The sequence below is a fragment of the Protopterus annectens genome, chromosome 3.part1 (genome assembly GCF_019279795.1).
Source record: "Protopterus annectens isolate FY-2018-M chromosome 3.part1, PAN1.0, whole genome shotgun sequence".
Taxonomy (NCBI): Eukaryota; Metazoa; Chordata; order Ceratodontiformes; family Protopteridae; genus Protopterus; species Protopterus annectens.
Genome location: NC_056732.1, coordinates 1,607,578,718 through 1,607,604,899, shown reverse-complemented (window position 1 = coordinate 1,607,604,899; position 26,182 = coordinate 1,607,578,718). Strand labels below are relative to the sequence as shown.

The following is a 26,182-nucleotide window of genomic DNA, read 5'->3' as shown; positions in this document are numbered from 1 at the left end:
CGTACTTATTATTTTGAATTTACAGAAGCTTCCACCTTTTCTGAACCTGAAGGAACTGGAAGAGTACAGAGACAAATTAAAACAGCAGCAAGCAGCTGTGAGTACATTTCTCACATATTATGTGACATTTACCTTGTTTGCTCTAGAATATTTTTGTTTCTGTAGAACTTTGATAACAAAAGCATATACATGACTACTGCATGTGAAATTGCAAACTGGAACACAAATGGACATCCTTCAAAGCTAGAGGTGTCTCTCTGTGGCCAGTCTTATTCTTAATCACTTATTCTTAATAAAACAGTTAATGTGTGCGAGAGGTATAAATATACTTTTAACAGAAAACTCTCATATAACCAAAACTAATCCTATAGAGGTTGTCAGTGACACGTGCACCATGCCTACTGCACAGGGTAAAGGCTCTACATGTCAAACTACTTATGCTGAGGATTTTACGGGTAGCCTTACTAAACCACTAAGACCTCCTGCCATCATGTAAACACTCGGTTAAAACACTACCAACAGCTACACATAGTAACACTGTATCCAATGCCTCCACTGCTTAGCCCTTAAGGCACACCAGCACACAGACAAATTTCCTGGTCATTGGTGATTCTATAGTGAAGCACACTGATGTCCCCCTTGCCTGACTGAGTAAGGAGAGAGTCACAGTTCGAAACAACAGGAATCAAGTAGTAAAGGATTTATTCTCTCTAGTGCCTTGGCCACCAACAGCCTTCAAGGAGTAAAAAAAAACAATACACTCCACACAATATATATATATATATATATATATATATATATATATATATATATATATATATATACACATCATGAAGTGACAATTAAGCAATTAAACAATTGAACAATTAATATAATTAAAATTTTAAAAATACAGCATCACTATTAAAGAATACATTTCCAACAGAATTATACATTCAACCCCCTGGGTACCAGAGTATTATACTTTTATATAAAAATATCTTCCTTTTTTAAAAGTATGCATCTAGCTTTGTCTTTGTCAAGATCAGATGCCATAATATGTTGTAAAACAGTCACTTTTAAACCCACAGGGTTGCTACCATGATATTCTTTGAAGTGCTGGGCTACAGGGCTATCCTCCCTGTTATTCCGAATGTCTCTTAAATGTTCTAGCAAACTCACTTTGAACATTCTTTTTGTCTGTCCGATATAAAACTTTTCACAACTACATTTAATTGCATAAATCACCCCATTTGTTCTGCAGTTATAAACACCATTAGGTGAAAAAGAAATATTATTAATACAGGGAAAACAATTCACTGTATAAGAACAAATACTACACTTCCCACAAGGCTTGAAGATGATGTTTTCTCTGTTCTGAATTTTGGTTTGAAGTTTGTTCCAACTGTGATACCTAAGCTTTATGAATGTAAAATTGAGTTATTTAAAGTAATTAGAAAAATGCATTTATGGCATTTTTTGAAAACTGTGTTAGTTCTGATGTGACTAATAATACTTTGAATGACAGTACCTTTAGTAGTGATGAATATTATTCTGAAATAGACTCATTTGTTTCCTGCAACACTGATTTTAATGCTTATTGTACGATTGATACTTCTGCAGTGGGACATAATAGCAAGTTTATGCCACCTTCTATTCATGAGGGTATTAAAAAAATTCAGTCCATGATTGAATTTGAATATGATATGATGTTCAAAAATTTTAATTTAAAACAAGTTCAATATAATCTAACTAAAAAAGAATGGTTAGCGTTGATTAAATTATCTAAACAAAAAGAGTTGGTTGTTAAGCCTTCTGATAAAGGCAATAAAATTGTAATAATGCATTACACTCAATATCTTAAAATGTGCCTTGATTTATTAGAAGTTGAAACAGTATATAAAAAAGTGAATATTAACTCGATAGAGCAAGCTAAAATAAACTATGCTGCATTGATTCAAAGAGGCTTGAGACTTGGATACTGGTGTGAGAAGGATGTTAAAAATAAACTTTCTTGTGAAGATACAGGTCCAGCATATTTTTATTGCTTACCAAAGATTCACAAGGATTATGTTACTCCACCTGGACGTCCCATTGTCTCTGCCTGTAAATACTTTTTGCATAATTTAGGAAATATATCGCATGGTATTTTGTTGAAGGAAGCTAAACAACTTCCTTCTTATATTCAAGATTCATTTGATTTTCTAAGTAAAATTAAAAATATTGTATGGCAAGAAGATATGTACTGGATAACACTAGACGTTAAAAGTCTATATACCAACATTCAACATGCATTTGGGTTGGAGGCCATATTACTGCAGATGGGTAATACTCCTTTTGCTCATTATATATTAGATCTAGTCAAATTTTGTTTAGAACATAATTATTTTTATTGTGAAAATCAATTATTTCACCAGATTCAAGGTACAGCCATGGGTGCACCATTTGCACCCATGTACGCTAATATTTTTATGGGTTTGGTTGAAAGGGAATGTATCTATAATAAATTGTTTTTTAAGAACTATGTTAGGTCATACTTTAGATACATAGATGATTTGGTATTCTTATGTGAAGGTGGCTTTCACCTACTGCATACTTTTGTCCAAGACATTCAAGTTAATAGATTTGGTATAGTGTTTAATAGTCTACAATATGGGCAACAGGTTACATTTTTGGACGTTATTTTATGTGGAAAAATAGGAAATAAAATTAATACAAGTATTCATAGAAAGTTTGGAACAGTTAATGAATTCTTAATGGGCACCAGTTGTCACCCGTGACAGATTATAAATTCTTTGCCCTATGGAGAGTTTTTAAGAATCTCCAGATTATGTAACGAAGAAAATACATTTTTGAGGGAAATTGAACAAACGAAAAATATGTTCATTACTAGAAAATATGATATCAAATTAATTAACAAGGACATTCAAAAGGTATTTAATATTAGATATCATAACAATAGCTATAATAAAAAAATTTTTAGGAATAAGCAGAATAATGGGATGAATTATGATATAGAGTCAGAAAAAATTTTTATAGTCTCTACATATAATATTTGTAGTGAAAATATTAGGCAGTGCATTTTGCACTTTTGGGAATTTTTAAGGAATTTTAAAGATCTAACAGGTCTAGTGAATAAAAAGTTAGTCTTTTCCTTTAAGAGGGGAAGGAATATAAAGGACCTGTTAGTTTATAGTAAATTTATTAGACCAGAATTGAGATTGTCTACACAAATTGTGGAAAGAGGCTTTAAGCCTTGTGGGAAGTGTAGTATTTGTTCTTATACAGTGAATTGTTTTCCCTGTATTAATAATATTTCGTTTTTCACCTAATGGTGTTTATAACTGCAGAACAAATGGGGTGATTTATGCAATTAAATGTAGTTATGAAAAGTTTTATATCGGACAGACAAAAAGAATGTTCAAAGTGAGTTTGCTAGAACATTTAAGAGACATTCGGAATAACAGGGAGGATAGCCCTGTAGCCCAGCACTTCAAAGAATATTATGGTAGCAACCCTGTGGGTTTAAAAGCGACTGTTTTACAACATATTATGGCATCTGATCTTGACAAAGACAAAGCTAGATGCATACTTTTAAAAAAGGAAGCTATTTTTATATTAAAGTATAATACTCTGGTACCCAGGGGGTTGAATGTAGAATTCTGTTGGAAAAGTATTCTTGAATAGTGATGCTGTATTTTTAAAATTTTAATTATATTAATTGTTCAATTGTTTAATTGCTTAATTGTCACTTCATGATGTGTATATATATTGTGTGGAGTGTATTGTTTTTTTACTCCTTGAAGGCTGTTGGTGGCCGAGGCACTAGAGAGAATAAATCCTTTACTACTTGATTCCTGTTATTTCGTTTTGTGTTGAAGCATTGGACTTGGTGCCAGTTGGTGCCTCATCTGTGTTGTATTCTACTTGATAGAGAGTCACAGTTAATGGATTTGGGCCTAGGATCCATTAAGTCACACAGGCACTCAGGTCATTGAACTGCAGGTACTAGTCATAGTCCATGTGGGTGTTAATGACTTACGACGTACCTCCCTTGACTATATGAAGCGAGACAAGATCAGGCTAGCTGATTATCTGTCTCAGGCAAGTATGAGCCTAGCACTGAGCAGCATACCACCTTCTCAAGTGATGACGCCATGTTACCAACAGGAAATTATTTTAACAACTGGCTTACCTTCTGGTGTCATTCCAGGCGGGTACAATATTTGACAGCCGGAGAGGACTTAGTTGACAGACCGCTCTGATTTGCCAGGGATGGTCTGCACGTATCCCCTCTAGACTTTTGGATATTGGCATAGACCATTTCCACCCCCATAGTACCTTTTTTTAGGCAATGCCAAAGTGCAGAAACCTACTGACGTAACTGAACCTATGAAGGAATAGCTGAATGTGGTTCTGCTCAGTGCTAGAAATCTTAACAAGAAACTCAACTCCCTGCAAGTTTTTCTCTCTCTGGAGAGTGTAGAAATCTGTGTAGTAATGGAGATATGGTTTAAAGTCGCTGAGAGTATTGCAGCAATGCAAGGTTAAAATGCCTTTCTCACCTTTAGACCAGCTACTGCACTGGAGGGAACTAAAGGTGGGGGGAGTATCAGTCTGTATTAAGACTAATCTCACATCCAGACTAGTTAAAGTGTATGACCCACTGGATCTACTACATGTGCAACTCACCATAAACAGGGTGCCGTACTATATCCTTGCAACATACAGGTCCCCCTCCATGTCCCAGGAAACCCATACTACCTATCTCAGTGTACTAGAGTCCCTCACCATTCAACCCATTCAAATACTGCATTACTGTTAGTGTTCCTCCCCTTTGATGCAAAAAACAACCCATTAAAATTTTATCTGGGAAGTCTCCTCCCTTTTAACTATTTGATGAAAGGGAGGGGACTTTCTAGATTAATTTTAATTGGTTGCTGTTTGCTTTAAAGGGGAGGAGTATTGGCAGTAATGGAGGATCTGATGAAGGCTCTATGAGTTGAAAGCGCTTATCTGTTTCTATGTCTATGCTGCTTTTATGCCGTTTTATTGTTTTATTAATTAATAAATGTTTCTCCATGGTGACCAAGCTCTTTTTGTTTTCTAAATATTTTTGTTTAGTTGAGCAGCCTTTAGTGATTAGGAGTTTATATATTTTCAAAGCTTATTAATTTAAGTATAAACCCTTTTTATCACCTGCTGGGTAGCCATTTGGCTCATTGATAGGACCCAGGAGGTCAAAATAGGTGAAGCTAACTCCACCAAGAGGCCAGTCACTAGAGGAGTCCCTCAGGGCTCTGTACTTTGCCCGCTCCTTTTTGGCATCTGTTTCTCTGAAATGGAAGCAAATGCTGAAGGTTTATGGCTGAATACATTTGCAGATGATTGCAAGCAGGATTTTCATCAACTCCCCTGTAGGCACCAGCATTCTTCAAGAAGGTGCGTCTCTGTCTAATAAATGGTGCCAAAGCCATGGTCTTAAACTCGATGCTAAGAAATGCATACTTTAACCCTTTGGGAAGTTAACCATCCCATCAAATTACCATGTAGGTACTACTCCCTTAAGACTCAACCTAGTGGTCAAAGATCTGGGTACGCATGTAGACAGTAACATTACCTTCGACCCCCACATGATCACAGTGATGAGGAAGTCCTTTTATGTTGCACAGCTTATAAGTAATAGCATGGCATGTAGGTCCAGAGAGATCGTTAACCCACTGTACTCCAACCTTATCAGACCAGTGATAGAGTACAGTGCTCCCTTTGGTATGTACCTGACCAGGAATATGCAGCAACTAGAGCGACTGAAAGGTTTCTTTCAAAAAGAATACGAGGCATAACAAACCTGCCTTTTGAAGAGCGCCATAAAGCCCTTTCCCTCTACTTAGTCTGCTATAGGTTGCTGAGGGTTGATTTGTGCCTGGCTTACAAGGCATCCACATACCCCACACTTATGAATCTCCTGCATATTCGTAAGTCAAAGATTACCAGAAATTTATAGGATCAAAGGAGGTTACTAGGCTAATGGCCCTAGGGCCCTTACAAGCCTCACCAGGTACTAACCTTATTGGCACCTATTGCCTCTGTCCAAGAGGGACACAGGTGGAACCCCCGGGGTGAATTTACGGTTACCCATCCAGTCGTTCAGATTACGTTTGAAGAGGCCCAATGAGTTCTTTGCTTGACATAATGTGGAAGTCTGTTCCAAATGTATGGTAACCTCTGGGAGACAAACCTCTTCCTCCAGCAGGTTCTATTAAAATCACATACCAGGTTAAGGTCTTTAGAGCGAGTAACCCGTGTAGCATTTGATTTATAGATATGCCGCATTTCCATTAAAGCAGGGTCAGAGATTGCCTTGTATGCAAGAAAAATATCACCTCTGAGTAGTCTGAAACAGAATAAAGTGACAGTGATTTCAAACGATCCACATAGGACAGATGCTGAAGACCTTGAATTTTCCTTGTGAGGAATCTTTGTGGTCTCTTCAGTTGCTGCAGGTGTTTGGAAAGGTACATACCAAAAGGGGCATTGTACTCAGTTATTGGCCTGATGAGAGAAGAGTACAGGGAAGTTATAAATACTTTTATTTCTGGAGGCAATGCCCTTATGAGATGAGCAGTATAGAATGCCATTCTTACCATTGTGGAGACATGGTCGTCAAAGGTAAGGTTGCTGTCAACCTGTGTGTCCAGGTCTCTCACCACTGACTATGTACTTAAGGTGTTGGTATTGATGTGGTAGTTAGCAGGAACATCACTTTTACCGAAAGGGATGATAATACATTTTGTTGCATTGAATTTAAGGTCATGACTTTGTCACCGGTCATCTGTTTGTGTAAGACACTGTTGTAGGATGCTGACATCATTTGGAGATTCTATGATCGCTCCCAGTTTGCAGTCAACAGCAAACTTTGTCAGACACAGACCTTTAGCTTTTGCTTGTACTTCGGAGAAATAGATTCCAAACAGTAGAGGTCGCAGGACTGATCCCTGTGGAACAGCACTGGCTACAGGTCTGCTGTTGGAAGTGGATTCTCCTATTTTGACTATATGGGTTCTATCAGTGAGCCAGTTAGTGACCTTTCTAACAATTTAAGGGTTAATACCTAGCCGGGTGAGTTTTTCAGTGAGCAAGTACACCTGAGTGGGGGATAGTGTCAAACGCCTTGGCTAAGTCTAGATAGGCTGTATGCACAGATTTCCCCTCGTCCAGTGCCTTGGTGACGGTCTCAAAGAAGTCCACCAGGTTTAACAGGCATGATCTCCCTTTGACAAATCCAGACTGAGTAGGGTCAAGTGTTTGGAGATTACCTATATTTTTGTTGATAAAGTCCATGATGATTCACTTATTGGGCTTGCAGATAAAGCTAGTCAGGCTTAGGTCTGTAGTTCCCATGGTCAGTGCAAGCACCACCTTTGTGCAAGGGGATAACAGCGGCCATTTCCCATTCAGCTGGGATGAAGCTGGTGCTTAGACTATGATTGAAAAGAGTACCCAATGGTATTGCTAATTCTTGTTGGAGCCCTTGTAGAACGCAGCCTGGGATGTTATCAGGTCCCGTAGATGTTGTGTTCTTGGCCCCTTAGAGAGGGCATTTATGACCTGCTTTTCAGAGATGCAATGTAGGGGACAGGTGGTAGGGATGTCATGGGGTAAGTGTGGTGGGAACAGAGGAGTGAAGTTTTCACAGAACCTGTCGGCCAACAGGTTAGTTATGTCCACAGGCTCAGTATATGTGTTAGCATTAACTACCAGTTTGGCACAAATCTGGGCCTTTCTTTTTAGCTTATGTATGTAACTAAAGCATGCTTTATGGTTGTCCTTTGTTGAAGTCATATTGAATTGTTTAAGGTTAGGAGGGAGTGTTTCCAGTTTAGGGCTCGCTCCCTCTTATTCTCAGACAACATTTCCATATTGTTATTGTTAAGCCTGTTAATGGCAGTTGTCCACCAGGCTGGTTTGCTGTTCCTTGAGGAACTTGTTTTGATCCTGTCTGGTACGGCAGAGTCAATCCAGTTATACAAACTTTGGTGTAGAACTCTGCATAGTTGCCAGTTCCATCTGAGGGGGAGGGGGGTGCACTGAAGTTATTTATACCATCCTGTAAGAGGTTGTAATCTGCTTTGGAGAAGTTTTTTAATTTAGTTGCTGCTGGAGGTGGAGGTCAGGTGTGATAGTTACATCGAATGAGACTTATTTGTGGTCAGGGAAGACCTCACAGTGGGGGTGCTAACAGTGGTCCCCCATATTGATAAGCACCAGATCCAGGATGTTGTCACCTTTTGTAGGGGTGCCAACCAGTTGGTCCAGGGCATTGGATTTATAAAAGTCAAGCAACCTTTTGGTAAGTGAGTTTGAGCACAAGTAATTTACCCACTCAATGGATGGGTAGTTAAAGTTGCCCAAAACCATGGTGTTCAGATGTATCTTGATAGTCTCATGTAGTTCCAAATAGGCAGAGTGGGTGTCCTGATTCATGGAGGGGGTCCTGTAGTTGACAGTGACTTGAATAGCTGTCCTGCCAACAGTTACTTCCACCTGAAGTACCTCCAAGGAATCATATAGTGTTTAAACAATCTGGAGATGTATTTATCTTTAATGAATATTGATAGGACTGCCTCCTTGAGTTTTCACGCTTTCAGTTTGTGGTCTGAATGTGTGGAAGGAGGTGTAACCTGGTATGGCTGGGGTGCTCTCAACAGCCTTGAACCAGGACTCCATGACTGCACAAATGTCTGCATCTTCCAAGGTGAGGGTTGCTTCCAGTGAGTGCAGTTTTGTTTTAAGACTCCTAGCATTTAGCAGCATAACCTTGAGGTTGTTTTTCGATGGAGTTTTTACATCAAGAATTCTGTCCTTGACACACTGTATACGAAAGGCACTATGGGGTAGGCAAGAGCCTTGGCCAGTATCTGAAATCCCAGGGGTTTCAGATAAAGATAATCTCCGGCAGAGCATCGAGGTCTGTCGATCACGTTATTCCAGGGTGACAGATACTGGATCCTCTTAGAATGACACCAGAAACTAAACCAATTACTGAAGTCAGTCATTTTCTGTTTGTATTGAGGCATTATCCTAAGTGAGGGTAAAATACTGCTTAAGGCTAGGGACATACCTGCCTGAGACACATAGTCTGAGAGCTCAGTCATGTGTCTCTTCATCTAGCCCAGAGAGGTACGTCTTAAGTCGTTCACACCAACATGACTGAGTTATAACAGTACATGTTCTCGAAAGACTTGAGTGCGTGTGTGATATGGCCTATCCAGATTCAGGTCTAAGGAGCTGAATTATTGCTGTGACTTAAACAGAACATGCTGAAGAGACAGATGTGTGTTCCAGAGACTGCCCCTCCTATGGAACAGGTTTCCCATCCATATGAAGCGGAGTTTGTCTTTTACCCAGTTTAAGCCAACCTAGATCAGTGGATGGGGAATAGGAAATTTACACCGGGCCTGGCACCTATGTCCCTTATGGACAGAGGTAGCTTATAAATGCCTGACCCTCAATGCCCTATTTGGATGCAGGACATCATTATTCTTTCGGGAATACTTGGCTAGGCTTAGAAAGGCCCCCCCAGGCCTTTAGCCTAGTAACAGTGTATGAATCTTTGAAAAGGTTGGGCATAAAGATCTGACTTACTGGGGGGACTTTTAAGGTGACTAATTCTAAAGTTTTGTAAGTCATTTAACATGTAGATGTATGTTCATTGCATTATCTGATTAAGTTTATCATTTGATTGTTAATGACCACCCAGTACCTAAATGCATGAAAACTGTGTTCTTTAAATGTTCAGCACACCATTAATTTGTGTTCATTTGAAGTTATATCTGACCACAGTTAAAATTGTATTTTTTAACATGAGATGCATGCTCATTTTGTGTGTTGTATGGTATTTATTGTAATACTAGAGTCATCTGACCAGTAGGTCTTAGTCTGTTGAACTCTGAGAGGGAGCAGGAGAGTTTACAGAAAGGAAATTCAGTAAGTTACAGTTCACAGATTGCAGGTAGCTGAAAGGGAATTGCCTTGAAAGTGGATGAAGCAGAGTATTTTTAGAGGTACATTTTGTAGGAGATCAATTAAATACATAGTCCACCGGATTCTCTATGCCTTGCATGGCGTGCAAGATCAGTGCAGGAGCCCTAGCAGGCAGTATGTCTGCTGTGCGATCCAGGAACAGCCTGTAGGGGGCGTGCACGAGCACTCCTGCACTAGTCCTGCAAGGGATAAGCCCCTGTATGCAAATCACCCCATTTGCAGGAGAAATCCATGCAAATGAGGTGAGTTTGTGATCCAGGAAGCTTGCAACCGGCCGTGCAGGACTAGTGCATTCTGCAGAAATGTTCTCTGTTAGTAACCGTGTACATTTCTGCAAAATCCAAAACGGAGCTGTGACAGCTCCAAATAAAGGCTGTATATCATCTAGGAAGCATGCCAATGGCCAAGTATAAGGCCATTGGCATTGCAAACAGCCCAAAAAATAAAAAAAAAATCTACTTTTATTTTTTTTTTTTAGCCGATCTCGGCTGTTTAAGCATAGGGCAGAGGCGTGCAACTGGGATCGGGGGGAAAAATAACAAAATAAACCTAAATTAAACATTCTAACTAAAATCACTATTCTGCCATGCAAGTCAATGGCAGACAGAAGACAACATGGCCAGTGAGTAGTGGTTGCTAAGGGGGGAGGCTCAGTGTGAGACATGTAACTATGCATTAGCAGGCCATCCTATGCAAATGAGGGGAATGATAGTGAATCCCAGTTTTCCTCAACATGCTAGTCAGGTCCCAACAGTGTAAGAGTAGGAATAGCTTGTTGCAAGCCTAGGAGTTAGGTGACATCATGGGGGTAAGCAGATTGGAGCCCTGTGGCTCGGGTTTGCTCCTAGCTTAGCACAGCTAGGTTTGTTTGTAGTGGCTGTTGTATTCTGAGCACATTTTCCAAGCCATCTTTGATTGGAAGGGGCCCTTCTGCATCCTTGTGAGAGAAGTATGCTGATTGGAACCCATCTGGTGAAGGGTGATTGGTCTTGGGCTTGGTATAAGCACCTTCATTGCGTCTTTTAAATTTTTTAAAGTTTTTTTTTAAAGTTTTTAGCTTCTGGTATTTAAGCCCTGTGTTTGAGCGGGTTTTGTTTGTTTGTGCATCGCGCAGCACTGTGCACAGCCTTGCAATTTTGCGCCATAGCGGACAGATGACTTCTACTATTTTTCTCTTAGATACAGCTTTAGTACATTAGTGTAGTCCTCATTTTTAGTACATCTCATGTCTAAGAAGTATTACTAGTGAGCTGTGACCTATTAAACCACCAGCCAAAACCCCCCTCAGAAATATCCATCTGCATAGCACCTCCTATATCAGTCCTGAAAGCACCCCTTTTCTGATACAGTTCTTCAAACCTAGCATTATGAACAGTTGGACTGCCCTTATTTCTCATACCAGCCTTGTTGACTTGGGTCTCCTGAGGCAGTGTAGCAACTGCCTCGCACACTGACAACTGTATGTAGTACGGAGTGTAAGAGATGTATCTACACCAAGAATCTTGAATCCCTGCCCTCTCACACTCAGAGGAGATGTTCCTCGTGTTTCACTGTTGCAGTCATTACATTTGGGTTATCTGCTTGCAGGTAGCCCTCAGTCAGCCTGATTAACAAAGTCTTGGGTCCTGCGTTGGTTGCTGTCCCTTCTTCCATGACATCAGGTCGTCAGGTGTATAAAACATGCAGCCAATGCCATTACATCAGTCTTTCTTGCCGTGCGGTGCCCGAAGCAGAAGCAGTTCACAAGTGTCGGTTGGCCGACTCCTGAAATTTTTGTTTTCGAGTTTCAGAACCGAAGTCTTAAACTAAAACTAAATACCCGTTAGGGAAACTTTTTCTTGCTCCTTACCGATGTCAGTAAAAGTTAATAATTGCATTACTTGTGGAAAGCAAATACCTCATAAAGATTTTCATTCGTACTGTATTCCTTGCCTAGGCCCTGACCACGACATACCTTGCTGTCGGTTTTGTGCTTTATTTAATCAGCGTACTATCCGTCTGTATATTTTCGCCTCTAAATATTTCGGTTCTCTGTTTAATTATCCAGAAATGTCATCGGTTAGCCATCCGACTATCTGGATTCCGAAAAAAAGCAAAGATAAAGACAGAGACAGGCCGCTGAGGTCCAAAACTGCCGATGACACTTCTCCTAAGCCAGTTGCCAGTTTGCCGGTACTCAGTGAGATGCTTTCGCAGCCCCTGATACCCGCTTTCTGATTCACAGGCCTCTACTGAGACCCATTCTGAGTCCGGTATGCCGCGAGATGCTTCAACTATGGAATCCACGGATGTTTCTACCTTGGATGGGTCCAGTGCCGATGTGCAGGCACTGGCTTCTGAGGGTGTATTCAGGCCTATGGACTTGCATATTAAATCAACGCCTTCTTCATTACTTAGGCATAAATCTCGATCCATGTCTAAATAACCAATGCCCAGGCCACATACTCAGGCCTCTATGCCTAAAAAACAAATGATAAGAATGACTGAAGATCTAATAACTCTAATCAGGGGTAGCCAACCCCCCCCCCCCTTCTAAGAGGCCTAGGACTGAAGTTGATTATGAATCTTCTGATCAGGATTCTGTTTTTTCTGACTCTTCTGATGATCTGGATTTGCCCTTACCTACTTATGAGGATTCTGATGCAGGGGACTCTATTCCCTCTGCTTCCCCTCCTGAGGATTTTTCTTTTGGGGAAACCTTACATACTCTTAAGGGAGCATTTCCACTGGGAAAGCCAGGATTTTTCTGATTCAAAAAAGAGGCTTAGGGATTTCCTTCTCCTACCTCAGCATAGGCCTTTAGCTATTCCTCCTGTACTAGACATTGTTGATGATGCTTTCTCTGAATCTACTTTGACCCCTGATTCCCTGCCTCCTGCTCCCAGAAAACCTGACCGATACTACAGGGTCCCTGAGTCCCACAAGTTCCTTTTCAAAAATCTTATTGCAGATCTAGAGACTATTTCACAGGGGCCCAAGGGCATTAAGGCTTCTACTGCTAAACATTCTAGCCTTTCTGATAGAGACTCCAGGGCACTGGATAGATGGGGTAAGAATGTTTACACTTCTGCAATCTTGGCCATTAGGGCTTTAAACTGCCAGTTTCATATGTTAAAATATCAGCAGCATGTTATTGGACTGCTTAAACAGAAAATGATGCTGATTCCTGACTCTGTGGAAATTAAAAAATTACAGGATTTAATGCATTCTGCCGAACAAGTTGGAAAACATACTTTTCAATGTGGTTTTGATTCATTAGAGGCCTCTTGCAGGGCTACTGTTACTGGGTCTGTGCTCAGAAGGCATGCTTGGCTTAAGGAGCAATCTTTGCCTGACCATGTTAAAGCTAAATTGTTGGATGCTCTTTTAAATCAGGACCGCCTGTTTGGCAACAAGGTTGAGGAAGTTCTTAAAAAGATGGAAGATAAAGCTAAATCTATGCTAACTGTTAAAGATTTTTTACAAGTTCAGCCTTCTAGATTTAGTAGGCACTGTCCCTTTAAGAATTGGTCCTTTCCAGCCCCTTCCAGGTCTTTTCAAGCCAAACCCAGACACAGCAAAATCCCCAAGTTTCAGTCCCAGGGGACTCACAGAACTAAGCAGTGGGGGGCCTCCACTTCCAAGTCTAGGAATAATAAGACTCCCCCCATATGGTAAACTGTCTCAATGACTTCCTTTTAAAATTTCCAAGCACTTATCAACTGACTGCCCCTTTGGGGGGAAAGATTGCTCTTCATGCAAAGAATTGGAAACTCATTACCCAGGAGAAATGCGTTTTAAATATAGTGTCCCAGGGATACAGATTTCACTTCCACACGTTGCCAACACCAAGTGGGTGGCCGGACCTACCCCCAAATCAGTGGGCAGAGGCCCAAAACAAGTACTTTCTCTCTTATGCATGGGGGCTATTCAGCTGGTACTAGAAGAGGAAAAGGGACAAGGTTTCTACTCAAGACTTTTCCTGGTACCCAGAAAAGACAATTCATGGCATCCTATCCTGGACCTGTCTACTCTAAACACCTTTTTGGAGATTCCAAAATTCAAAATGCTGACTCTTCACCAATTACTTCCTATGCTAGGCAAAGATGCCTAGTTGGCAACACTAGATTTAAAAGAAGCATACCTGCACATCCCAATCAGGGAATCTTGCAGAAGATACTTACGCTTCAAAGCAGGCTACACACACTATCAGTTCTCTGCACTGCCCTTTGGCTTATCTACTGCGCCCAGCGTATTCACAAAGTGCCTAGCTCCAGTTATTGCATTTTGTAGGCAAAGAAATATTCAAATATACCCATACCTGGACGATTATCTAATTCAGGAAGAAAGCCAGGATATACTTTTGAATCATCTGGCCTTTGTAAAAAGGGTTCTAACTTGTCTGGGGTATACCATAAACGAAAAGAAATCACACCCGATACTCTGTCAACAAATTATATTCCTGGGAGCAAGCTTGAATACAACTTCCCAGATGGCTTACCTCACGCCAGAAAAGCAAATTAATTTGACAACCTACTTCAAACAAGTGGCCACAAAAACCCTGCTATCTGCAAGACAAATACTGCAAGCTTTGGGGTTCATGGCCTCCTGCATTCTTCTAATTCCATATGCAAGACTGCATATGAGGAAACTACAGTGGTATCTAAAAAGCCTATGGTGTCAACATTCTCAAGACCTAGAAACAATGAGTACTATCATACCTTGCCTATGCCTAGAGTTCCTATGATGGGTAGAGGCCTGCCACCAAAACAAGGGACTACCTTTCACACCACCCCTTGCCGTCCAAACCCTAACAACAGATGCATCAGACTATGCATGGGGGGCTCACCTGGCAGGGAAGTGCATTCAGGGCAAATGGAACCCAAGTCAAATGCTCCTGCATATCAGCCAAAAAGAAATGTTAGCTGTACAGAATGCTCTGACCGCCTTCAAGGACCACATTCTTCCAGGACAACTAATGGTAAAGACAGACAACACCACTGTTATGTGGTACATAAACAAGCAGGGGGGGTACACATTCTTACCCCCTCTGCAGACTAGCCATGGCATTGTGGAACACAGCCTTAAGCTACCAAGTGCACCTACAAGCTCAATTCCTGCAAGGAAAATTCAATACACTGGCAGATGGACTAAGCAGAAACTTCATGGACCCACACGAGTGGAAACTGGAACCAAGGAGTTTCAACATGTTGACAAGCAAATGGGGGAGCCCAGATATAGTCCTGTTTGCCTCTCCCCAGAACTACCAATTGGACACATTTTGCACAAGGACTCCCCACAAACAAGCCAGGAAAGTGGATGCTCTGCCCTTCAGCTGGAAAAACCTATCAGTCTATGTCTTCACCCCTCTGTCTCTGCTCTCCAAAGTACTACTAAAAATGAAACAGGACAAACCAAGGATGATTTTGATTGCTCCAGACTGGCTGCACCAACACTGGTACCCCCTCCTGTGCAGTGTGTCGTGGTTATCTCCATGGCACCTGCCTCAGACTCCTTCCCTGCTGTCTCAGCAGGAGAACCAGATTCTGCACCCTCAGCTTCCAACACTGAACCTTGCAGCCTGGCTAATTACTTAATCTCTCCTTTACCATCCCTCAGCAAACCTTTGATGGATATCATTTTAGTGGCAAGGAGGCCTAGTACTAGAAAATCTTATGCTGAAAAATGGAAAAGGTTCTGTGTCTGGAACCAATCTCAAGGGATGAGCACAGCAGTGCCCAGTTTACCTCGGATTTTACAATACTTAACTGAGATGCTTCACAGCTCATTATAACACAGAACCTCCCCTCTTCTCTCATCCACTGCTCAAGCAGTTCCTCAGAGGGGCCAAAAATTTGAGACCACCCAGGAGAGCTCCAACGCCAGCCTGGAGCCTTAACTTTGTCTTGGAGAAACTCACTCTACCTCCTTTCTAGCCAGCTGCTACTGCAGACTTAAAATTTCTTTCTTGGAAAATGGCTTTCCTTTTAGCAATCACTTCAGCTAGAAGGGTATCTGAATTACAGGCCCTTATGGCAGTGGAGCCTTTCATCATCTTTCATGTGGACAGGGTGCCCCTCAGAACCAGTCCATCCTTTATGCGCAAGGTGGTATCCAGTGTGGCTCTTAATCAGTCCATTGATATGCCAACCTTCTTTCCCAATCCACAGAATAAAGGGGAACAGATACTGCATTCCTTAGATGTGCACAGACAACTTAGATTCTACTTGGACAGGACTAAACCTCAAAGTAAATCTGAACAACTGCTGGTGGCATTTGCTGCAGGGGCAGAAGGGAAGGCTATTTCAAAGCAAACCATTTTTAAATGGCTAAGCCATTGCATTAATTTCTGCTATAAGCACCATGGAAAACCTATCCCCCAGAGGATCAGACCTCACTCCACCAGGGCTGCATCTACCTCTACAGCCTTTCTCAGAGGCGTCCCTACCAGGGACATCCTAGAAGCTGCTACCTGGAGTTCTTAACATACTTTCACCAAGCATTATAATTTGCCAATTTTCTCTAAATCCAGAGCTGGCTTTGCCACTGCAGTCTTGCAGGGCCTTATAGCTGGCCCTAATGCTATCTAAATTCCTCCTCCCAACCATAGCTTTGGGAATCTACCCAAATGTAATGACTGCAACAGTGAAACATGAAGAACATAGTACAGTCGTGTACACTTACCATAAATGTAAATGTTCGAGTGTATTCACTGTTGCAGTCCTGGTTACCCTCCCTCCAGCCCCCTAAGTTCTTTTGGCTATACCTCTACTTTCATGTACTATGCTTAAAAACCTTTTTGGTGTATTTGCTTTTTTGTTGGAGGTATATCTTTGTGCTTTTATGTTTAATTGCTTCCCATTAGGGGGGCACCTGACATCTGGGCCAAGAAAAACTGATGTAATGGCATCGGCTGCATGTTTTATACCCCTGATGACCTGACGTCATGGAATAGGGACAGCAACCGATTCAGGACTCAAGACTTTGTTAATCAGGCCGACTGAGGGCTACCTGCAAGCGGATAACCCAAATGTAATGACTGCAACAGTGAATACACTCGAACATCTACATTTATGGTAAGTGTACACAATTGTACTTTTTCAACTCACTCACCACTACTCATACATGTAGTACGCATCCAATGCATAAATCAGGGTTCATGGAGGTTCTCTCAAAAAACTTAACCGAAACACCAGAGACCTCCAAAACAAAAGACCGCTACAACTAACACAGTTCACGCATCACCCAAGACACATAGCAACACCAGTGTCTCACCTTCCAAGCCCTTAAGGCATAACACTCAAACAAATTTTCTTGTCATTGGAGACTCCATAGTGAGACGCATGGATGTCCCACTCACCAGGTTAGATAAGGGTCGCCTTACTGTATGGTGCCAGGATTTGTCAGATCATGCATGCACTCGGGTCTTTCGACAACAGTTACTGTTATGACACTGTCATGGTTCATCTTGGAGTGAATGGCCTGAGATGTACCTCAGTGGAAGAGAGATATGATTGAGCTCTCTGAGTATGTGTCCCAGGCAGGTATGTCCTTAGCCTTGAGCAGCATGTTACCCTCACCTAGAATGATGCTACAGTATAAACAAAAATGATAGATTTTAATAATTGGCTTTATTTTTTATGTCATTCAAAGGGGATCCAGTTTCTGTTAGCCTGGGATGACATGCTAGAAAAACTTTGCTGCATTACCAGAGACAGTTTGCACCTGGCACCACTAGGCTTTTAGCTGCTGGCAAATGCTCTTGCCTCCCCCATATTGCCTTTCTTAGGCAAGGTCTCAAAAACAAAATTGCAGATGTGAAGTTTACTAACCATAACAAAAATAAAGGTTATGCTGCAATCCGATAGGAGCTTAAACCAAACACTGCACACCCTGAAAGCACTTCTGTCACTGGAGGATGTAGATGTGTGTGCAGGCCCCAGAGAGTACCCTGGCCTTGTAAAGCTACAGTGCCTTCCACACTTTCAGACTGCAAAACAAATGTGTGAGAACCAAAGGATGCAGTGTTTCTATCAATGTTAGAGACAAATTCACATCCCAACTAGTTAGACTGGACAATTACATGGAGTTACTCCAAGTTCAGATTACTGTGGATAAGACCCCCATTCAAGTCATAGCTAGTTGTAGATCCCCCCCCACCATGGATCATGATGCACATGAGGCCTACTTGACCACACTGGAGTCAATCCAAATATTGCCAAACACTCTGATCATGGGGGATTTCAATTATCCCACCATCAACTGGGAAACCTACTCTAGCCTTGATCAGTTGCACAAAAGTTCCTTGAGTTTGTTGACCTCAAATGCCCTGGAAGAAATTGTTCAAACCCCAACAAGAGGAACAAACATACTAGATCTGGTCCTCACTAACTTGACAAACAGATGCACCACTGCTACTGCCGGACCCTCATTAGTTAAATCTGACCACAAATCAATTGCCTCCAAACTGGCACTTACACCAGAACTCAGAAAGGGCGAAGTCAGACTAAAAAACTGAACCAAAGCAAACTATACTAAATGCATTTCATGCCCCACCCCCAGCTGGAGGTGCTAACTACACCAAAGCTTATACTAAAGCCCTGTACCATCACTTGTATAAGCGTATTGACACAGCTGTTCCAGAGAGAATCAAAGCCAGAGTCCCAAGTAAAACATCAACAAACCTTGCAACAAACACGAAAAGTTAAAAAGTTGCCTCTAAGGTGAGGCCCCAACAATGAAAAAGCACCCTTCTCAACCTCAACAGGTAAATTAGACAACATGTCAAATCCTCTAAGGGTAATTTTGAGAAAAACTTAGCAATCACAGCCAAGGATAACCATAAGGTCTTTTACAGTTACATACGTAGCTTAAAAGTAGGATCCAAGCATGTGCAGAACTAGTGACTAACGGTATCACACACACACACACACACACACACACACACACACACACACACACACACACACACACACACACACACATCCCGCAGAGATATCAAGCCTGCTAGCACAAAGATTTGGTGAAAATTTCACTCCTTTATCCCCTCCAACCTTATTATGAACCTTACCCCAAACTTCCCCTCCACCCTATATATCCAAAGAGCCGGTCATTGTCTAAGGCAAAAAATGCAGCCTCTGTGGGATCAGATGGCATTCCAGGCTATCTTCTAAACAACTGAAACATGAACTTGCATCACCATTAAGTATCCTAGTCAGTCACAGCCTAATCGCAGGCTATGTTCCTGCGGAATGGAGAACCACAACAGTTATTCCCCTCCACAAAGATGGCTTAACAGCAGACCCAGGGAATTAAAGACCCATAAGTCTTACCAGCCTTATTTGTAGAGCCATGGAACGTATCATCATGGACCTCATAAATAAAGACATAGATGACCTCCAAACCCTGGATCCGACCCAGTTTGCTTTCATCAAGGGCAGTTCCTGCCTGTTAAACCTGGTGGATTTCTTTGAAAATGTAACCAGGGCCAGTGATGAGGGAAAATCTGTGCACGCAGCATACCTCAACTTGCCAAAGGCCTTTGACACAATCCCACACTCTGACATTGCCGATAAACTTAGTAAATTCCTTTGTTAGATGGTTGCCAACTGGCTCACAAACCGGTCACACTATCAAAGGGGTGACTGCACATCAACCAGCCGACCTGTCAGCAGCGGTGTGCCACAACTGTCACTGCTGGACCACCTACTGTTTCGTGTATACTTCTCAGAGTTTCTGGCCAAAACTAAGGGACTGTGGCTGACCAAGTTTGTGGACAGCTTCAAACTGGGTGCAGTTATTGAATCCTTCAAATAATGTCAGTATACTTCAAGAGGATCTTATGCAGACCAACCACTGGTGTCTTTGTCACAGTCTCGAACTGAATGCAAAGAAGTGCATCACCATTCCCTTTCGTAAAATCATTGTCCCCTCAGACTATCAAATTCACAACAATACCCGTGTACCTATGAAGTAGTAAGAGATCTGGGACCACAAGTAGACTGTGACCTTAACTTTGACCACCATGTGTCTACTGTAGTAAGGAAGGCTTTCTACATAGCACAGTTGATTAGCAAAGACATCACCTCTAGAGCAAAGGAGGTTATAACTCCTCTATATTCATCACTAATCAGGTCCATAATTGAGCATAACACTCCTTTCGGCATGTACTGTACAAAGCACCTGAAGCAATTGGAAAGACCTCAGCAGGGTTTTTAATTGAAAAGATCAAGGGAATGCAGCATGTGCCTTACATAGACTGACTAAAGTCCCTGCCACTATACTCAGTATCGTATAGGCTTCTTAGGGGAGACTTATGCCTGGCATACAGAACAATCTCTGACCCAAGCCTAATGAATTTGCTGCACATCTGTAAAACAAATGGGACTAGAGCTACCCATTCCAGGGACCTAAATATGGCCTGCAACTTGAATAGGACATGCTGGAGGGACAGATTTTTTCCCAGTGACTGCCGCGTCTTTGGAATAGGATGACAATTCATGTGAAGCAGAGCACCTGTATAACACTGTTCAAAAGGAACCTGGATGAGTGGATGGGGCACAGTAAATTCTTACTGAGGATAGCACCCACAACCCTCCTAGACATATGCATTTTTTACTAAATACAATCTTGAGTATTGGCTAGAGTATCTGTGGTAATGTTCTTCTATTCCCATGTTGCAGTATTCTGCATATGGGTTTACTCCTCTAGTCTCGTGTAAGTACGGCCAGTATCCAAAAGCTTTCAGTCCCTCCAAAGTGCGTGAGATGTCTGACGTGGCCAAGAATACATGGGCCATAAAGGTCACATCGGCATGCACCAACCTTTAGAACTTTTCAGCAGCCAGTCGTACGCCAGGTGTTTCTGCTACCACTGACAATGGATTTGTTGTGTAATATAAGTACCCAGTTGGGGATCTTTTCAGTTCTTCTATAATTTAGTATTGCTTGTTCATGTCATCCAGAAAGGGTAAGTGTCAGTGCGGCTGCTAGATCCCTCATAAGGATGCCCAGGAAAAGTGCCTTTTCTGTTTGGAACGGTCGAACGACTACAAGGCCTGCCCTATGTGCCAGGCATTTTTGCCTAAGACACTACTTAGTCGCTTGCATGCGCTTAATCTTTACCTTGAAAACCAACGTCTGAAGCCGCTTACCTTACAAATGTCAGGTTCCTCAGACCTCTCCGCAGAACCACCAAAAAAGAAGGCCAGTACCTTATGGCCTTCATCTAGTGCTGAGCCTCTTCAGACTAATCTCCAACTTGTGGCCGACTCCGGCTTGGCTCCAGGATCTGGACCCAGATCTGTCACTCCGGATGTTGCGAATACATCTAAGGATGCTGCATTATCCTTAGTTGACAGCATGTCTGCAGAGGCTATTCAGGCACCAGGGGGGACCTGCGTTTTCTGAGGAACCATCTGAACCCCATGCAATCTCTGGTTTCTAGGCAGACGTCCTCTGTACCAGAAAGGCTCATCCAGACTCTGCTACACTTTGCTGTGAAGGAAAGGTTAGTTTGCTTTTATTTTTTTGTATTTTTGTATTACTTTATTGCCTTTCTATATTTTGAATACTGTGGCTTGTTTTCTTTACCTTGTGTTTTACTTGCATTTTGCTTTAACAGCATATTAAAACTTCAAAAGAGACCACACCTCTCTCTCTTCTGAGTCAGGCAGAAATTAGAACATATCAATTAAGGACTCATTCATAAGGTAGAAGAGGTCACTTAAGGTTAATCATTTGTTAACTGAGTGGGTGAAGAACTAAACCTTCTATTTAAGGGGTAAAATAAAACATTTCAGAGCTTTAACAAAAAGGCTCATCCAGACTCTGCTACACTTTGCTGTGAAGGAAATGTTAGTTTGTTTTTATTTTTTGTATTTTTGTATTACTTTATCGCCTTTCTATATTTTGAATACTGTGGTTTGTTTTCTTTACCTTGTGTTTTACTTGCATTCTGCTTTAACAGCATATTAAAATGTCAAAAGAGACCACAGCTATCTCTCTTCTGAGTCAGGCAGAAATTAGAACTGAGTCAGGCAGAAATTAGAACTGATCAATTAAGGACTCATTCATAAGATATATCTCATTTCCTCTCTACTTTCGCTGGCTTGTATGAGTAATCAGAAAATCATCATTTTTGAAATCCCTCCCCTTCAACTATTTAAATTTATTGGCCATCCTACTGTATTCCATAGTACCAGAATACAAAAGTGACCACCTCTTTCAATCCATCTTGCTGTTTTAAAAATAGTAACTCTCCACTAAACCTTAACTTTTTAAACAGGTAAAACTTAAGTTACCTGCTTTCACATCTAACTTCTCTAGTGCACACTGCAGTGTGCATTTTTTTTTCATCTTACCTTTAAGCATCCTTGTAACTAGCACTTTCTCTAATACCTGCTGGAAAGCACTAGGAAGCCTTAAACTGATACAATCACTCAACTCTCCTTGTTAATAAGGAGAAATTAATAGTAAGCACTAAACAGCCTATAATTGCAAAGTACCTTGCTAACGGAAGGGAAAACAGCTCCTGCACTTTACAAAAAAAAAAAAAGCACCAAACCAGACATGTCCAAGGGTCAGCTTCCGGTGATTTCTCCTGGCCACCTGGTGAATCTGGGCATACTGGGGCAATGCAGCAATTGCCTCATGTACACAGACAACTCTCTCCTCCTACCACCCAACACTACAACCTGTGAGAGATGCACTTGCATAGCCAAAATGGAAGCAAAGCTCTCTCCACCCAAGATTGTTCTAGACCGTCAAGAGGAGAAGGTTATCACCCACACTACACCTCAAGCAACACATAGCCCTTCTAAACCCACACCACCAACACCCACATATAGCAACACTAAATCCACATATGCAGAAGCCCTTAACTGTAACCTGCCCAAGCAACAAGGACCTCTGAAGCTGAAACACAAACAAACACCAATCACAACCAAAGTGTCACATAGTTCACAACACCAGTGTGCCACCCAGCAACAGCCCCTAAGGCAAGACAATGTACCTAACACTTTAGTCATAGGTGACTCTATAGTCCGGCACACTGGTGTCCCTCTCACCAGGTTGAACAAGGAGAAAATTACAGTCAGCTGCCTGTCTGGTGCCAGGATCCGCCACATAACGCATGCACTCAAGTCACTCCACAAGTCACTCCACAGTAAGTACAAATATGACTCTGTCATTGTCCATATTGGAGTGAATGACTTGAGACATACCTCCCTGGACTACATGAAAAGAGACATGGAAGACCTCTCGAATCATGTGGCCCAGGCAGGTGTGACCCTAGCCCTGAGTAGCATCCTGCCTTCGCCCAGAATGATACCACAATATAAGGACAAAATTATTGACTTCAACAATTGGCTAAGCTTCTGGTGTCATTCAAAGGGGATCCAGTATCTGTCTGCCTGGGACAACATGATTGACAGACCACGATGCTTTGCCAGAGATGGTCTGCACCTGTCGCCCCTGGGATTCAGGTTACTGGCTAAGGCTCTTGGCACCCCTATAGTGCCTTTTTAGGCAAAGTTTAAAGGACAAAACCACCACCATAACCGGTACAAGCATGCAAAATCTGAAGGTAATGCTACTCAATGCTAGAAGTCTAAACCTCAAAATGCACTCTCTCGAGGCACTCCTAAAAATGTAGAACATAGATATCTGTGCAGTAACTGAAATCTGGTTCAAGGCTCCAGAGAGCACCCCTGCAATACCAGGCTACAACTCCTACCACACTGTTCGGCCACCAAACCAGGATTGAAACACCAAAGGTGGAGGAGTGTCAATATTCACCAAGGATATTCACACCAACAGGCTAGTTGCCCAACACAATGTGTCTGAAATTCTCCAGGTGCAACTAACACTAGGTAAGACTGCAATCCAAATTGTAGCTTGCTACAGATCCCCCACCATACCCCAAGATTCTCACTACACCTTTCTAAACATACTGGAAAATATTAAGATAGAACCAAACACCCTAATACTGGGTGATTTTAATTACCCTGCCATTAACTGGGAAAACTACTCATGTACCAACACCTTTGCCCAACGGTTCTTGGAATTCATAAATTCCAACGCCCTGGATCAACTAATCCATAGTCCCACCAGGGGCTCCAATGTCCTAGACCTGGTCATTACCAGCATGGGAAATTGATGCTCTGCACCTTTGGTCACCCCCTCTTTAGTCAGGTCTGACCATAAGCTAATCACCCTTAACATCCACATCCACCCCCCAGTAAGGAAACCTCCATAAAATCTTCTCCAAAGCCAACTTCATGCTACTCAAGTCAGAAGTGACAAACTTCATGACACCCATGCAGACAGGAACTGAAAGTTCAACTGCTGAATCCTACATAAGGCACTGTACGAGCACATCCACTCATGCATGAATCGTGCCATCCCAAATAGAACCAAGATACTCTCATCCAAAAAAAGGAAGCCAATCTGGTGGTTCCCTGCTATAAAATAACTTTACAACAAAAGGAAGAAACTGTTGCAGAAAAGAGGAAAATCCCAGGATGCAAAAAAATCCCTTACCGGCCTCAGTAAGAAACTGAGATCCCTCATAAAATCCCCCAAAGCTAGTTACGAAAATAAAATTGCCTAAGATTCCAAAGACAACCACAAGGCATTCTATAACTGTCAAGAATCTAAATGGCAATGCTCAGATCTGCTCTGAGCTAAAACAGAATGGCATTAAATATACTGATCCCAAGGATATTGCCAATGTACTGGCAGATCGATTCAGTGCCAACTTCACCCCCCTAAATGGCCCATCTCAGTACCGGAAGATTGCCATATTCCGGTAATAATGGCCACACAGGTAAAAAACGCACTCTCCAAAACTAAGAATACAGCATCCATGGGACCAGATGACATCCCGGGCTGTGTACTATATGAACTACAATATGAAGTGGCACCTCACCTAAGTGTCATGTTTAATCATAGCTTTACCTCAGATTTCCTGCCTCTCTGAGTGGCGCAGAGCTACAGTTATCCCACTCCACAAGGGGAGATCCATCTTGGATCCCGGAAACTACCGTCCCATCAGTCTGACAAGCCTTATCTGGAAGACCATGGAGCGTATTATCATGGAACGTATAAATAAAGACATTGGCAACCGTCAGACACTGGACCCCACCCAGTTTGGGTTCGTGAAGGGCAGATCTTGTCTCCTGAACCTGATTGACTTCTTTGAATCAGTCTCCAGAGCCATGGACAAGGGTAAGGTGGTCCACACAGCCTGTCTAGACTTTGCCAAGGCCTTTGACACCATCCCCCACTCTGGAATCATAGATAAACTTGCTAAGCTGGGCATTAATCCCTACGTCACCCAATGGGTTGCTTACTGGTAGAACCCACACTGTAAAAGTAGCCGACTCCAAATCCAGCTCCAGACAAGTGACAAGTGGATTACCTCAGGGTTCAGTCCTGGGACCGCTCTTGTTTGGCATTTACTTCTCTGAAGTACAGGCCAACACTAAGGGACTCTGGCTAACAGAGTTCGCAGATGACTGCAAACTGGGAGCCATTATTAAATCCCCAAATGATGTGGATACTCTACAAAAGGGCCTTACAGAAACAGATGCTTGGTGCCAGAGCCATGGGCTCAAGCTCAATGCCAAGAAATGTATAGTGATCCCCTTTGGGAAAAAAACATGTATCTGTGAATTACCATATAGGTGGCAGTACACTAAACACCAAAAGTGTGATAAGAGACTTAGGGACACAGGTGGACAGTGGTCTCACCTTTGATAACCACATCGCCACAACAGTCAGGAAATCCTTCTATGTGGCACACCTCATCACTAAGGGCTTTTCATCGAGGAAAAATGAGGTCATTGTCCCACTGTACTCATCCCTCATTAGACCCATTGTAGAATACAATGCCCCGTTTGATATGTACCTCTCAAGACATCTGCAACAACTGGAAAGGCCGCAGAAATACCTCACTAAAAGAATCACAGTCCTAAAGCAGATGCCCTACGCTGACCGCCTTAAAAAAACTCCAGCTATACTCTGTCGCATATCGTCTACTCAGAGGCGATCCCTGCTTAACATACAAGGCCATGTGAAACCCAGAGCTGTTGGACATGCTACACTTAAAGAAATCCCAATCCCTCAGAGCCACACGCTCCAGGGATCTAAACCTTGTCATCACAATAAACAAAACATGC

General features: G+C 42.1%; 1 protein-coding gene across 2 annotated transcripts in view; it reads left to right on the top strand.

The window, feature by feature from the left end:
* VPS50 (VPS50 subunit of EARP/GARPII complex) overlaps nt 1-26,182 on the top strand; it is a 2,487,651-nt gene that overhangs the window by 410,126 nt on the left and 2,051,343 nt on the right. For both annotated transcript variants that reach the window (XM_044067641.1, XM_044067642.1), the window contains exon 4: nt 26-97. In XM_044067641.1, the coding sequence (XP_043923576.1) occupies nt 26-97 (72 nt within the window). The remainder of the gene's footprint in view (nt 1-25; nt 98-26,182) is intronic.